This window comes from Saccopteryx leptura, chromosome 8, assembly GCF_036850995.1.
Source record: "Saccopteryx leptura isolate mSacLep1 chromosome 8, mSacLep1_pri_phased_curated, whole genome shotgun sequence".
In the NCBI taxonomy this organism is placed as follows: Eukaryota; Metazoa; Chordata; class Mammalia; order Chiroptera; family Emballonuridae; genus Saccopteryx; species Saccopteryx leptura.
This window is the reverse complement of record NC_089510.1, coordinates 48,942,931-48,957,095: the sequence shown is the minus strand read 5'-3', so window position 1 is coordinate 48,957,095 and position 14,165 is coordinate 48,942,931. Positions and strand designations below refer to the sequence as shown.

At 41.5% G+C, this 14,165-nt stretch overlaps 1 protein-coding gene across 1 annotated transcript in view; it reads left to right on the top strand.

Annotated features, from left to right (window-relative positions):
• Nucleotides 1–5,541, top strand: part of CD80 (CD80 molecule) — a 29,701-nt gene extending 24,160 nt beyond the window's left edge. Inside the window, 2 exon segments of the mRNA XM_066346916.1 lie at nt 4,799–5,080; nt 5,498–5,541. Coding sequence (XP_066203013.1) covers nt 4,799–5,080; nt 5,498–5,541 — 326 coding nt within the window.
• Nucleotides 5,542–14,165: the final 8,624 nt, after the last annotated feature.

Sequence of the window (14,165 nt, the reverse complement as noted above, 5' to 3'; positions counted from 1 at the left end):
TAAATTTATTTATTTACTTACTTACTTATTTATTTTTGCTGTTGTAATTGGGTTGGTTTTTTTTTTGTTTTGTTTTGTTTTTGCTTCCTTATATTCCAAATCAATGATTTGATCCTCAGTTTGATCTACTTAAGTGTTGATTCCCTATAAATTATTCTTCATTTCAGTTAATGTATCCTTCATTTCTGGGTTTTTTTTTATGGTGTCCATGTTCTTTTTTATGCTTCTTATTTCTTTTCTTTTCTTGCTTCTAATTTCTTTGTTGAAGTTCTTACTAAGTTCCTGCAGCATCCTTATAACCAGTGTTTTGAACTCTGCATCTAGTAGATTGCTTGTCTCCATTTTGTTTAGTTTTTTTTTTTCCTGGAGATTTCTCATGTTCTTTCATGTTTCTTTGTCTCTGCATTTTGGCTGCTTCCCTGCATTTGCTTCTATGGTAGAGCTGCCGCATCTCCCAGGCTTAGTAGAGTGGCCTTGTGGAGTAGGTGCCCTGGAGGGCTCCATGGCACAGCCTCCCTAGTCACCCAAGCTGGGCACTCCAGGTGTGCCCCTTTGTGAGCTGTGTGCACTGTCCTGTTGTTGTATTGGAGCCTTAATTGCTGTTGGCATGACTGGGAGGGACTGACCCCAAGGCCAGTCAGCTGTAAGGACTAGCTGTGACAGGAAGCACAGGAAGTGGACAGCTGCTGTGCAGGAGTCGACCCTACGGAGCAGGACTTGCTTCAGTGGGACTTTGGTGCTCACCCAGTCCTCCCCTCGAGTGTGTTGCTTGTGTAAGTGGGAGGGTTGTAATCCAACATGTTCTGAAGCTGTCCACCAGGGGTATTGGCTCTGGGACTTCCCAGGAGGTGCAAGGTCAGCCACTGCCTGTGCACTGCCTAGGGCCACCCGGCAGGAGCTACAGAACTATGTGCAGATGGCTGCTTCTTGTGCTGGGCTTGGAGGTGCCCAGAAGAGGCCAAGCTATGAATCAAAACCAGCTGCCACTAGTGCCAGGCCAGGGGCCACTTGACAAGATGGATAGGGCATGCATAGGCCAGATGCTGCTTTCTTGAGAGATTTTAGGAAAGTCAAAACATGAGACAAGCGAGGCCATTTGTAGGGAAAAAACACTGGAAACAGCTTGGTGGGGTGGGGGGTCTCAGGCAATCACTTGGATGTGGGGAACAGTGTGTGCCAAGTTGATGGAAACTCAGATATGGTGCCCACTGGCTGGCTCTGTTGGAGGAGAGGGGCTCAGAGAAGGACCAGTGGCTCTGCCAGCATGCTGCTCCCTCACCTCTTGTCCTGATGCCCGAAAATCCAGTTCCTCCCCATATGTCCCTGGTGCCTCTCCAGCTGCTGCCTCAGTGCTGAAGCTCAGAGGGAAGGAAGCCTGTGCACAGGCCCTTTCTAGGAACTGCCCGAGACCCCTGCGGCTCTCCGTCTCCCTCAGCCACAGTTCCGTTGGCCTTCACAGCCAGGGGCTATGGGGACTTCTCTTCCTGTCTCTGGAGCCCTGGGCTGGGAGGCTTGTGTGGAGTCAGGACCCCTTGCTCCTCAGGGGGAACCTCCACAGCTGAGATATCCCTTTTGAGTTTACACCACCACACGTGGGTGTGGTACCAACCCGTTCCCCATCTCCACCCCTCCTACCAGTCTCAGTGTGGCTGCTTCTCTAGTTCTCTAGTTGTAAGACTTTCATTCAGTTTGACTTCAGGTGGTTCTGAATGATGGTGGTTCTGTAGCTTAGTTGTAATTTTGAGAAGGTAGTGGGAGGTTTCAAGTATCATGGTTACCTCTGCCACCATCTTGACTAGAAGTACTCAAAAGGGAATATTCCTTCTTTTTTAAAAAATTTTTATTTATTTATTTATTTTTTTTACAGAGACAGAGAGAGAGTCAGGGAGAGGAACAGATAGAGACAGACAGACAGGAACTGAGAGAGATGAGAAGCATCAATCATCAGTTTTTCATTGCGACACTTTAGTTGTTCATTGATTGCTTTCTCATATGTGCCTTGACTGGGGGGCTACAGCAGACCGAGTGACCCCTTGCTCAAGCCCAAGGGTCCAAGCTGGTGAGCTTTGCTCAAACCAGATGAGCCCGCGCTCAAGCTGGTGACCTCGGGGTCTCGAACCTGGGTCCTCTGCATCCCAGTCCGATGCTCTATTCACTGCACCACCACCTGGTCAGGCAGGAATATTCCTTTTAAAAAAAATGTTTTTATTGATTTGAGAGAGAGAGATAGAAGGGTGGTGGGAGAGAAGCAGGAAGCATCAAGTCATAGAAGTTGTTCCTGGTATGTGCCCTGGCGAGGCAAGAATAGGGCTTTGAACCGGCGACCTCAGCGTTCCAGGTCAATGCTTTATCCACTGCGCCACCACAGGCAAACACAAAGGGAATATTCTTAATGTCAGCTACTAGTGTAATTATTCGATCTTATGGAATAAATTACAGGACTAAGAAATAGTAATGTCAACTAAAAATAGTTCAGGAAAATGTCAGACTTAATTTAGAAACAGAGTTAATTAAAAAAAGAATGATGACTTCACCTCTAACCAAATCCAAGTTTTTCCTTTTCTTGGCAGTTACAATCACTTGTCATACTTTCTCTTTCCCTTATTATTCATAGCGCTACTAAGCAGTCCTGGAACTTTCACCTGGCAACCTGATTTAAATAAAAAAAACTCACTTAAGAAAGGGCAAATTTAAGACCCACATAAATCAGTCTACTACATTCCTTTGGGTCAGGCTCTGTGCTATATAATTTGTTAATGATGTCATTTAATCTTACAGCACCGCAAGGTAATTATTGTTATCTCCCATTGTTACAGTTGAGCAAACTAAGTTAATTGGAAAAGTAATTGGACCAGGTTTAAAAGGCAAAACTGGTTTTAAGACCTGCTCTTGATGACCACTCGGCTATACTATATCTCTCTTTGGGACTCAGAATCCTGAAAAAAAAAACTATGGAGTGAAGGATGGCAGGGGGGGGTACACTCCTCACATTCATGCGGAAAAGTATAAATTCTTTAAGACTAAGAATAAGGGAGGGAGAGGTGAGGTGAGCTTTCTCCTGTGTTTTCTATAGTCACCCCACCATGCTTTGCTTTGTATACTTTAGCATCTTATTGGGGCTCAACTGTACAAATGAAAGTGCCTCAAGCATCTTGGAGGAATGCTAGGAAGGCCTCGCTGACCTATTATGGCATATCAGAATAGCAAGGGCATTAATAAAGGCTGATTGATAATACACTTAATATTGTACAATTTGGACAGAGCTTTACCTGCTTAAAAGACCACTTTTGAAAAAGCAAGGGAATGCCCAACAAAATTTAGCACTTCAGGTGTGGGAAGTAGGAGATATATAGTAAGTGAGAATGTACAAGTAGAGTTACGTAAGTTACTGTCAATGGTTCTCAAGTTGGATGGTGGATTTACAGGTGTTCATTATATCAACTAAGAAATCGATAGTAAAGGAGAACCACTCTGTATACCTTAAATATCAGAAAGAAAGAAAAGAAAACAAAGTAAAAGAAAGGAAGGCAAGGAAAGGGAAGGTTCTGGTATCTGAAAAACTTGGATTCAAACACCAGTTTTGCATTTATTGTTTGTGATTAGACCTCAACTTCACTATTTATAAAATGGAAGTTGTATTAGATTAAATCACATGAAACTACTGATGTTTGATCTTTTTTGATCTACAACCTACCTCTTAGGGTTGTTGTAAAGACAAAATGGGGAAATATCCAGACCTAACAAGCCTTAAGAGCTCAATAAATGTCTGTAATTTTCATCTTCAGATCTTACAGATTAAAGTACTATGTCAATATTTATTCACATAAACTTACTTCTCTTTTCTCAAATAACTACCCTCATTCCTCTATCAAAAGTGACGGAGAGGCCCTGGCCGGTTGGCTCAGTGGTAGAGCGTCGGCCTGGCGTGCAGAAGTCCCAGGTTCAATTCTCGGCCAGGGCACACAGGAGAAGCGCCCATCTGCTTCTCCACCCCTCCCCCTTCCTCTCTGTCTCTCTCTTCCCCTCCCGCAGCGAGGCTCCATTGGAGCAAAGATGGCCCGGGCGCTGGGGATGGCTCCTTGGCCTCCACCCTAGGCTCTAGAGTGGCTCTGGTCATGACAGAGTGATGCCCCGGAGGGGCAGAGCATCGCCCCCTGGTGGGCAGAGTGTCGCCCCCTGGTGGGCGTGTCGGGTGGATCCCGGTCGGGCGCATGCGGGAGTCTGTCTGACTGTCTCTCCCCGTTTCCAGCTTCAGAAAAATACAAAAAAAAAAAAAAAAAGGGACAGAGAATTGCTAAAACCAATTCAAACCAAAGTTAGTCTTTGGATTATATATAACTACTGACTTATAGGAAGTTGTAAATTATATCTCATTTTTACATTCTTATTAAAGCTAGATGCTTTATTAAAAATATAACAACCTAGGCCCTGGCTATCTTCTCAGTGGATAGAGCATCAACCTGCTGTGCAGACATCTCATGTTCAATCCCCAGTCAGGGTACACATGAGAAGCGACCCTCTGCTTCTCTTCCCCTTCCTCTCCCCTTTTTCTCTCTCTTCCCCTCTTGAAGCCAGTGGCTCAATTGGTTCAAATCTTGGCCCCAGTGCTGAGGATAGCTCGGTTGGTCTGAGCATCAGCCCTAGATGGAGTTGCCAGGTGGATCCCTGTTGGGGTGCATGTGGGAGTCTGTCTCTCTGTTTCCCTCCTCTCACTTAATATATATTATATATATATATAAAACAATGCCCAACACACACAGGTGAATAATGATATGTACTATTCTTTTTCTTTCTTCAGCTGACTTCCCTGTTCCAAATATAACTGATCTTGGAGCTCAATCCACTAACATCAAAAGGATAATTTGTTCAACCTCTGGAGGTTTTCCAAAACCTCACCTCTCCTGGCTGGAAAATGGGAAAGAATTAAATGCCACCAAAGAAACAGTTTCCCAAGATCCTGAAACTGAGCTCTACAATATCAGCAGTGAACTGCATTTCAATATGGCGAACAATCACAACTTCACATGTAGTGTCAAATATGGAGACTTAACAGTGTCACAGATCTTCAACTGGAAAACATGTAAGTCACCTTCTGGGGAGTTTCTACTGTGGAGAAACTAAAAAGAAAGTAACTTAGCTAGATGCAGTTTAGAATTGTGCACATTGACTTTGCTGTACTGTATTTTTTTTAAGTATTTTTAGACATACAATGCAAATAAAATAATATATACAATGTTACTGTGACTTATGGTCACTGTACAATGTCACTAGATTAATTTTATTTTCTTTAATAAACGTTCTAAAATTTAGAATCCAAATAAGTGCTATCCAGCAAGTAGTCATCTTGCAAAGTTATTGAAACAATATTGTTGTCATCGAAGCACTAATATTTGTCATTCTTTGGAATTGCCCTCAGGGCTGTAGCAGTTTCTTTTTGGGTGTTCCTCCTCTGTAGTCCCATTGTGTCAAATCCCTGTGTTTTTTTTGTGGGTGACAGCATATTTAAAGAAGTACTGGTTTATTCAGAACCAAGTCTGGTGAAGAAGGAGAATAACAAGTTACCTGTGGACTATCCCTGAAAATAGAGATCAATTTTGAGCAAATACCATGACTAGATACTTTACTTTACAGGTGGTAAACTTATATATTTCTCTGTTCCCATGAAGTGAAGTCTTGTCTATTATATGAAAACATAAAATGAAAAAGGTTGGGTTTATATAAATTTGTGCATGTCAAATCCATAATGGGCTGTCACAGGAGAACTTAGATATTTATTTCACATGTCTAACTTGTATGGCTGATTATATGGAGGACCAACGGGGCCACTTCCCCATCTCTCAGCCTCACTCTTAACAATATATTTTGGGGCTACATTGTAAGAAACAGTACCCTGAGTTTAATATAAAGTAGTACCTAAGTATAGAGTATAATATATAACGAATAGTATGTCTTATGTTTTCCTCTTCTCTTGACTTGTAGTAGAGGAGGTATTTTAGACAGTCTAATAGTTCATCCTGATGAAGGATTTACTCTAGATCTTTTTTGTCTTGAGGTAACTTATTTCATTATTTTTCTCAATAAATAAATTTTTCCCGGATAAATTTAATTCAAATATAAACTAAATTTTGATGATTTTATTGATAGTCCAAGTTTCTCTTTCTCAATCATCTCTATGTATTCTCAGAAATATATAAAAATGAGTCTGAATCGTAAAGATAGTTCATTAATTCAGCAGTACTTTTCACTTAATATATCATCATTTTTTCATCTACTAACTACATTGTGCTCCCCGTCATTCTTTAACCAAGTTTAGAGTCTGACTAATGGGGGGAGTAGTACTCAAATCAGTAAGAGCAGCCTCAGTCATGTTTTATTTTGGACATTATTTACATTTGAAATACTGGTGTATATGATGTTCTAGGATAGAGGTTGGCAACATTTTTCAGAAAAGGGCCAGATAGTAAATAAAATACTTCAGTCTTGTAGGTCGTATAGTTTCTTGCAACAATTCAATCCTGCTTTTACACCACAAAGCAGCCAGAGACGAGACATAAATGAAGAACATTGCTGTGTTCCAACAAAATTGTGCTTAAAAAAACAGGTGGTAGGCCACATTTGGCCTGTGCACTGTAGTTTGGTAACTTATAGGAAATAGGATGTACCCCTTCAAATAAAAAGATGGAGCTATTATTTAAAAATGACATTATTAGACTGACCAGGTTTATCTTCTTTTCCCTAATACACCTTTTCTCATTTCTTCCTTCACTCTAAGGATGAGCAGCATCCCTTTTCAGTCTAACTCCGAATACAAGGTCTTTCCCTATTTGGTTGACATTCACAATGATTAATGAAGAGATGATTAAGTGTACGTGTTTATTCATTCCTTTATTCCATCTTTTAGTAGTTATCACAGCCCTGGACAGTTTGCCCAGTGGTAGAGTGTCGGCCCAGTGTGTGGATGTCCCAGGTTTGATTCCTGGTCAGGGCACGCAGTAGAAGCACCCATCTGCTTTTTCACCCCTCACGCTCTTGCTTCTCTCTCTCTGTCTCTCTCTCACTCTCTCTCTCTCTCTCTTCCCCTCTTGCATTCCTTAGCCAAATTGGAGCGAGTTGTCCCCAGGTGCTGAGAATGGCTCCATGGCCTCCTCCTCAGGCTCTAAGGAGAGCTTGATTGCTGAGCAATGGAGCAACACCCCAGATGGGCAGAGCATCGAGCCCTATTGGGATTGCTGGGTATATTCCAGTCAGGGAGCATGCAGGAGTCTGTCTCTCTGCCTCCCCTCCTCTCAGTGAATTTAAAAAAAAAAAGTAGTTACCACATAGCAAGCATCTTGCCAGATACTAGTGTTGTCTCTATGGTCAGAGAACTTGAGTGTAGAAATGTTTCAGATCTTACTGATTCTACTGCAGGTGTCACTTAGAGGCAAAGCAAATGATGTGTTTGTGAGTACTTAAGGCCTGACTGTATCAACAAACAAATTAGGTGTATGATTTATAGAAATGTTACAAGTCAATGTGAATAAAGCTTTACTGTATAAATTCCACTCACCCTGTCCCCTATAGTTGTTACTTAAATAAATTGGCTTTAGAATTCTTTTAATCTGGGCATGCCAAATGTGCTTATCCTTGATGTACTGAAAGGAGTATCAATATGTGTGTGCGTGGAAGGGAATAAATCAGAGAGTTGCACTCATGGTGTTTAATAAGTCATATGTGCAGGTGTCCTCACAGAACTATCACTTGGATTCTGAGTCTGTTGTGGTGTGGTACCTGGCTCCTAATAGGCATTATGACAGTGCCAGTTTGCTGTTATTGGTTCCTCCTTCTTTCCCTTACACATACATCATGACTCTAGGCTGAGTGATGCTTGAGGATGGCTGGGAATGGTCTCTCAGAGGAAGCCAGGAGTGAGTCAGAACCTGTGAAATTTCTGCACTCCGAGGATAACAGCAAGAGCTTCTTTGTTATTTTGGGTGTCAATATTTATCTGCTCTTATAGAGGCCAACAATGGTAATCACTTGATGTCTCCATGTAATCTGATATCTTAGAGAAAAAGAAAAAACTAACTTTCCCTAGTCTCTAAGTGGTAGGTACACTATGATCGCATGCATTTTAGAATGGATACTGTCGTGTGTAGGAGTTATTAGAGCCTAAGAAACCAGAGGCAAAGAGACCAGTATAGAGGCTACCAGGTAGGAGATTAAAAAAACCTGAACTAAGGCAGTTTCTGCAAGAGATTTACAGAAAAGGAATCAATTGCAGAGATATTCTGAATATAGAATAGAAAGTTCATGAAAGCCTACTGGGCACAAATACAAGCCTTTACTCTTGTTTACATAATTAATGCTATTGCCATTCACTGATATCTGAGAATATAAGTGGCAGATATGCCTTGGAAAGAATATAGTGAGTTCAACACAATATGGTGTACAGAGATATGTTTTAGAATTAGGCAGCGGAAACCTATATAATTTTTTTTTTTTGCATTTTTCTGAAGCTGGAAACAGGGAGAGACAGTCAGACAGATCCCGACCGGGATCCACCCGGCACGCCCACCATGGGGCGATGCTCTGCCCACCAGGGGGCGATGTTCGGCCCATCCTGGGCGTCGCCATGTTGCGACCAGAGCCACTCTAGCACCTGAGGCAGAGGCCACAGAGCCATCCCCAGCGCCTGGGCCATCTTTGCTCCAATGGAGCCTTGGCTGCGGGAGGGGAAGAGAGAGACAGAGAGGAAGGCGCGGCAGAGGGGTGGAGAAGCAAATGGGCGCTTCTCCTGTGTGCCCTGGCCGGGAATTGAACCTGGGTCCTCCGCACGCTAGGCCGACGCTCTACCGCTGAGCCAACCGGCCAGGGCTGGAAACCTATATAATTTTGTTAACCAGCATCACCCCAATAAATTCAACTAAAAAAGAAGACTATAGCGAGTTGAATTTTAACCAAGTGGAGAAGCTGGCATCCAACCCTCTAGTTGACAGCAGGATATACAAATCTGGGGCTCAGAAATGAGATCAGGAATACAATGCACAGATTTAGAAATTAGACGGTGTTTTGAACCTTGGGTGTGGAGGAGATTGCCCAGGAGAACTGGGGCCAGTGAGGAAAGAATGAAACCACAAATGAAACCATAGGGAGCAACAAGATTTAAAAGACAAAGAAAAGAAAAGAAAAGCCTATGAAGAAAACTGAATCACACAGACAGAACAAAAGAATGTGCTATCATGGAAATCCAAGAAGGAAAAGGTTTCAACTTCCCAAACTTGTCCACAAGACTTGGTCATCAGAAAAATGAGAAACAATAAGTTAGTAAATGTTCAATATTTACTGTAAGCTATTCCGGGTAAATCAGAAGAGGATGAACTACCCATATGTCTTTAATTATTTTTATATTTATTTTTAATTGAATTTATTGGGGTACAGGTTCAGGTGTGTAACTCATCTGCATACTGCATCATATGCCCATCACCCCAAGCAAAGTCTCTTTCATCCCCAGTTTCTCTCCCTTTGCCCTCCTCTACCTACCCTCACCCGCCTTTCCCTCTGGCTATCACCACTCTGTTGTCTGTGTCTACAATATATACATATATATATATTTTTTTTTTTTGCTTAAAAACTTCACCTTCTTTCATCCAGTCCCCGACCCCCACCCACTCTGACAGCTGTCAATCGGTTCCATGTATCCATGTCTCTGTTTCTGTTTTGTTTATCAGTTTAATTTGTTCATTCAATTCCATCTATAAGTGAGATTATGTTATTTGTCTTTCTCTGCCTGGTTTATTTCACTTAACATAAAAATTTATAGGTTTACCCATACTATTGCAAAAAGTAAGAGTTTCTTCTCTTTTTAAAGATCTTATTTATTTTTTAGAAAGGAGGAGAAAAAGTAGGGGAAAGAGCAGGAAGCATCAAGTCGTAGTTGCTTCCTGTGTCTGCCTTGATCGGGCAAGCTCGGGGTTTTGAGCCAACGACCTCAGCATTCCAGGTTGACACATTATCCATTGTGCCACCACAGATCAGACAAGATTTCCTTCTTTCTATGGCAGCATAGTATTCCATTGTGTATATGTACCACTGCTTTATCCACTCATCTAATGACGGGAACTTGGGCTGTTTCCAGATCTTAGCTATTGTAAATAATGCTGTAACAAACACAGGGGTGCATATATTATTTCGAATCAGTGTTTGAGGATTCTTAGAATATATTCCCAGAAGTGAGATAGCTGGGTCAAAAGGTAGTTTTCTTTTTAATTGTTTTAGGTAACACCATACCATTTTCCACCATTCCATTTCCAGTGGCTGCACCAGTCTGCATTCCCTTTTTATAATGTACAAAGGTTCCCTTTTTCCACATCCTTACCAGCATTGTTGTTTGTTGATTTAATAATGAGAACCATTCTGGCAGGTGTGAGGTGACATGTCATTGCAGGTTTAATTTACATTTCTCTGATGATTAGTGACCTTGAGCATTTTTTCATATGTCTGTTGGCCACCTGTTTGTCCTCTTTGGAGAAGTGTCTCTTCAGGTCCTTTGCCCATATATTAATTGAATTGTTTGTCTTCCTGGCGTTGAGTTGTATAAGATATTTATATATTTTAGAAATTAAGCCCTTATCAGATGTATCATTGGCAAATATGTTCTCCCATTCAACGGGTTGTCTTTTTATTTTGCTTATTCTATCTTTTACGGTGCAAAAGCTTTTTAGTTTGATGTAGTCCCATTTGCTTTTTTTTTTTTTCCCTTGTTTTCTTTGCCTGAGGAATATATTGGTAAAAATATTGCTGCAAAGAAATGTTTACAGCCTATGTTTCCTTCTAGGATTTTTAAGGTATTGAGTCTAACATTTAAGTCTTTAATCCACTTTGAATTTATTCTTGTATATGGTATAAGTTGATGGTCTATTTTCACTTTTTTGCATGTACCTGTCCAATTTTTCCAACACCATTTATTGAAGAGACTGTCTTTACTCCATTGTATGTTCTTGCTTCCTTTGTCAAATATTCATTGACAGTAAAGACATGGATTTATTTGTGGGCTCTCTGTTCTGTTTCATTGATCTATATGCCTGTTATTGTGACAATACTAAGGTGTTTTTTACAATGAGCTTGTAGTATAGTTTGATACCTCCAACTTTGTTCTTCTTTCTCAAGACTGCTGAGGCCATACGGGGTCATTTTTGATTCTATATAAATTTTTGGAATCTTGTTTAAAGCTTATTGATTTTAGAGACAGAGGAAAAGAGAGACAGAAACATCAGTCTGTTCCTGTATGTGCCCTGACCAGGGATCAAACCCAAAGCTATGCATCTCAGGATGATGCTCTATCAGCCAGGCTATCAGACCAGGGCAATACTTTTCGTTTTAGATCTGTGATATATGTCATTGGTATTTTATTAGCCATTGTGTTGAATCTGTGGATTGCTTTGGGTAGTATGGACATTTTAATGATTGATGTTAACTCCTCCAATCCATGAAAACCATATATGCTTTCACTTATTTGTATCTTTCTCAAGATCTTTCTTCAATGTGCTGTAATTTTCCAAGTACATACCGGTCTTTTACCTCCATGGTTAAGTTTATTCATAGGTACATTATTTTTCTTGTAACAGTGGTAAATGGAATTGTTTTCTTAATTATTTCCTGATAGTTTATTTTTGGTGTATAAGAATGCCAGTAAGCCTGACCAGGTGGTGTTGCAGTGGATGGAGCATCAGACTGGGACGTGGAAGACTCTGGTTCGAAACCTGAGGTCACCAACTTGAGCACACGTTCATCTGTTTTGAGCAAGGTTCACTAGCTTGAGCCCAAGATCACTGGCTTGAGCAAGGGGTCACTCAGTCTACTGTAGCCCCCAGGTCAAGACACATATGAGAAAGCAATCAATGAACAACGAAGGAGCCGCAATGAAGAATTGATGCCTCTCATCTCTCTCCCTTCTTGTCTGTCCCCATCTGTCCCTCTCTCTGTCTCTGTCACACACACAAAAAAATGCCAGTGATTTCTGAATATTAATTATATATCCTGCTACTTTTCTGGGTTCATTTATTAGATCTAGTAGGTTTTTTGGTGGAGTCTTTAGGGTTCTCTATGTACAATATCATGTCAATTGTGAATAAGAACTGTTTTACTTCTTCATTTCCAACTTGGATGCCTTTTATTGTTTTATCTTGTCTGAGGCTATGGCTAGAACTTCCAGAACTATAGTATGTTGAATAAAGGTGGTGAAAGTGGACATCTCTGTCTTGTTCCTGATCTTAGAAGAAATGCTTTTAGTTTATGCCTATTTAGTATGAAGTTGGCTGTGGGTTGTCATATATGGCCTTTATTATATTGAGAAATGATCTCTAGTTCCACTTTGCTGAGCGTTTTTATCCCAAATAAATGCTTGATTTTATTAAATGCTTTTTCTGCATTCATTGATATGATCATGTGATCATGTAATCGTTACCCTTCATTTTGTTTATGCGATGAATCACATTAAATGATTTGCCAACATTTTACCAGTCTTGCATCCCTGAAATAAATCCCACTTGGTCATAGAGTATGGTCTTTTTAATATATTGCTTGATCCAGTTGGCTAGTATTTTGTTGAGTATTTTTGCATCTGTGTTCATCAGGGATATTGTTTTCTTTCTTTGTAGTGCCCTTGTCTGGTTTTGGGATTAAGATTATGCAGGTCTCATAAAAAGAGCTTGGGAGTGTTCCACCCTTCTGGATATTTTGGAACAGTGTGAGAAGAATAGATGTTAGTTCCTCTTTGAATGTTTTGGTAAAATTAGCCTATGAAGCCATTAGTTCCAAGACTTTTGTTTGTTAGGAGATTTTTAAAAAATTATTACATCTTCAATTTCATTAGTTATAATCAGTTTATTCAGGTTTTCTTATACTTCCAGATTCAGTTTTGGAAGATACTGTAGTATGTTTCTAGGAATATATCCATTTAGCCTAGGTTATCCAATTTGTTGGCATGTAGATTTTCATAGTATTTTTTCTTTCTTTATTTTTTTTGACAGAGACAGAGAGAGTCAGAGAGAGGGATAGATAGGGACAGACAGACAGGAAGGGAGAGAGATGAGAAGCATCAATTCTTCATTGCAGCATCTCAGTTTTTCATTGATTGCTTGTTCATTGATTGCTTTCTCAAATGTGCCTTGACCAAAGGGCTACACAGCAGAGTGAGTGACCCCTTGCTCAAGCCAGCGACCTTGGGCTTCAAGCCAGTGACCTTAGGGATTAAGCCAGTGACCATGGGGTCATGTCTATGATCCCATGCTCAAGTCAGCAACCCAGCGCTGAAGCTGGTGAGCCTGCACTCAAGCCAGCAACAGCAGGGTTTCAAACCTGGGTCCTCTGCATCCCAATTCAACACTCTATCCACTGCACCACTGCCTGGTCAGGCTAGTTTTTCATAGTATTTTCTTAAAATCCTTTGTATTTCTGTGGTGTCAGTTGTTACTTCTCTTTCATTTCTGATTTTATTCAATTGAGTCCTCTCTCTCTTTTACTTGAAAATAACATAGTTTTTGGCCCTGGCCGGTTGGCTCAGCGGTAGAGCGTCGGCCTAGCCTGCGGAGGACCCGGGTTCGATTCCCGGCCAGGGCACACAGGAGAAGCACCCATTTGCTTCTCCACCCCTCCACCGCGCTTTCCTCTCTATCTCTCTCTTCCCCTCCCGCAGCCAAGGCTCCATTGGAGCAAAGATGGCCCGGGCGCTGGGGATGGCTCTGTGGCCTCTGCCTCAGGTGCTAGAGTGGCTCTGGTCGCAACATGGCGACGCCCAGGATGGGCCGAGCATCGCCCCCTGGTGGGCAGAGCGTCGCCCCATGGTGGGCGTGCCGGGTGGATCCCAGTCGGGCGCATGCGGGAGTCTGTCTGACTGTCTCTCCCCGTTTCCAGCTTCAGAAAAATGAGAAAAAAAAAAAAAGAAAAAGAAAATAACATAGTTTTTAATTTGTGTGTTCCCGTCCTTCCTTCAGATGTTGTTGCTAACTATTCCTCAAAAGAGTTGAAGAATAAATGGTGTAGCAGCTGCTCCTGAGCAGGAGAGGCAGAGAGCAGTAACACACACACACACACACACACACACACACACACACACATTTATACTCCACACCTACCTCCTTCCTCATGTCCCATGTTCTCTCTGCAGCTGGTAGCCAGTTTTCAGA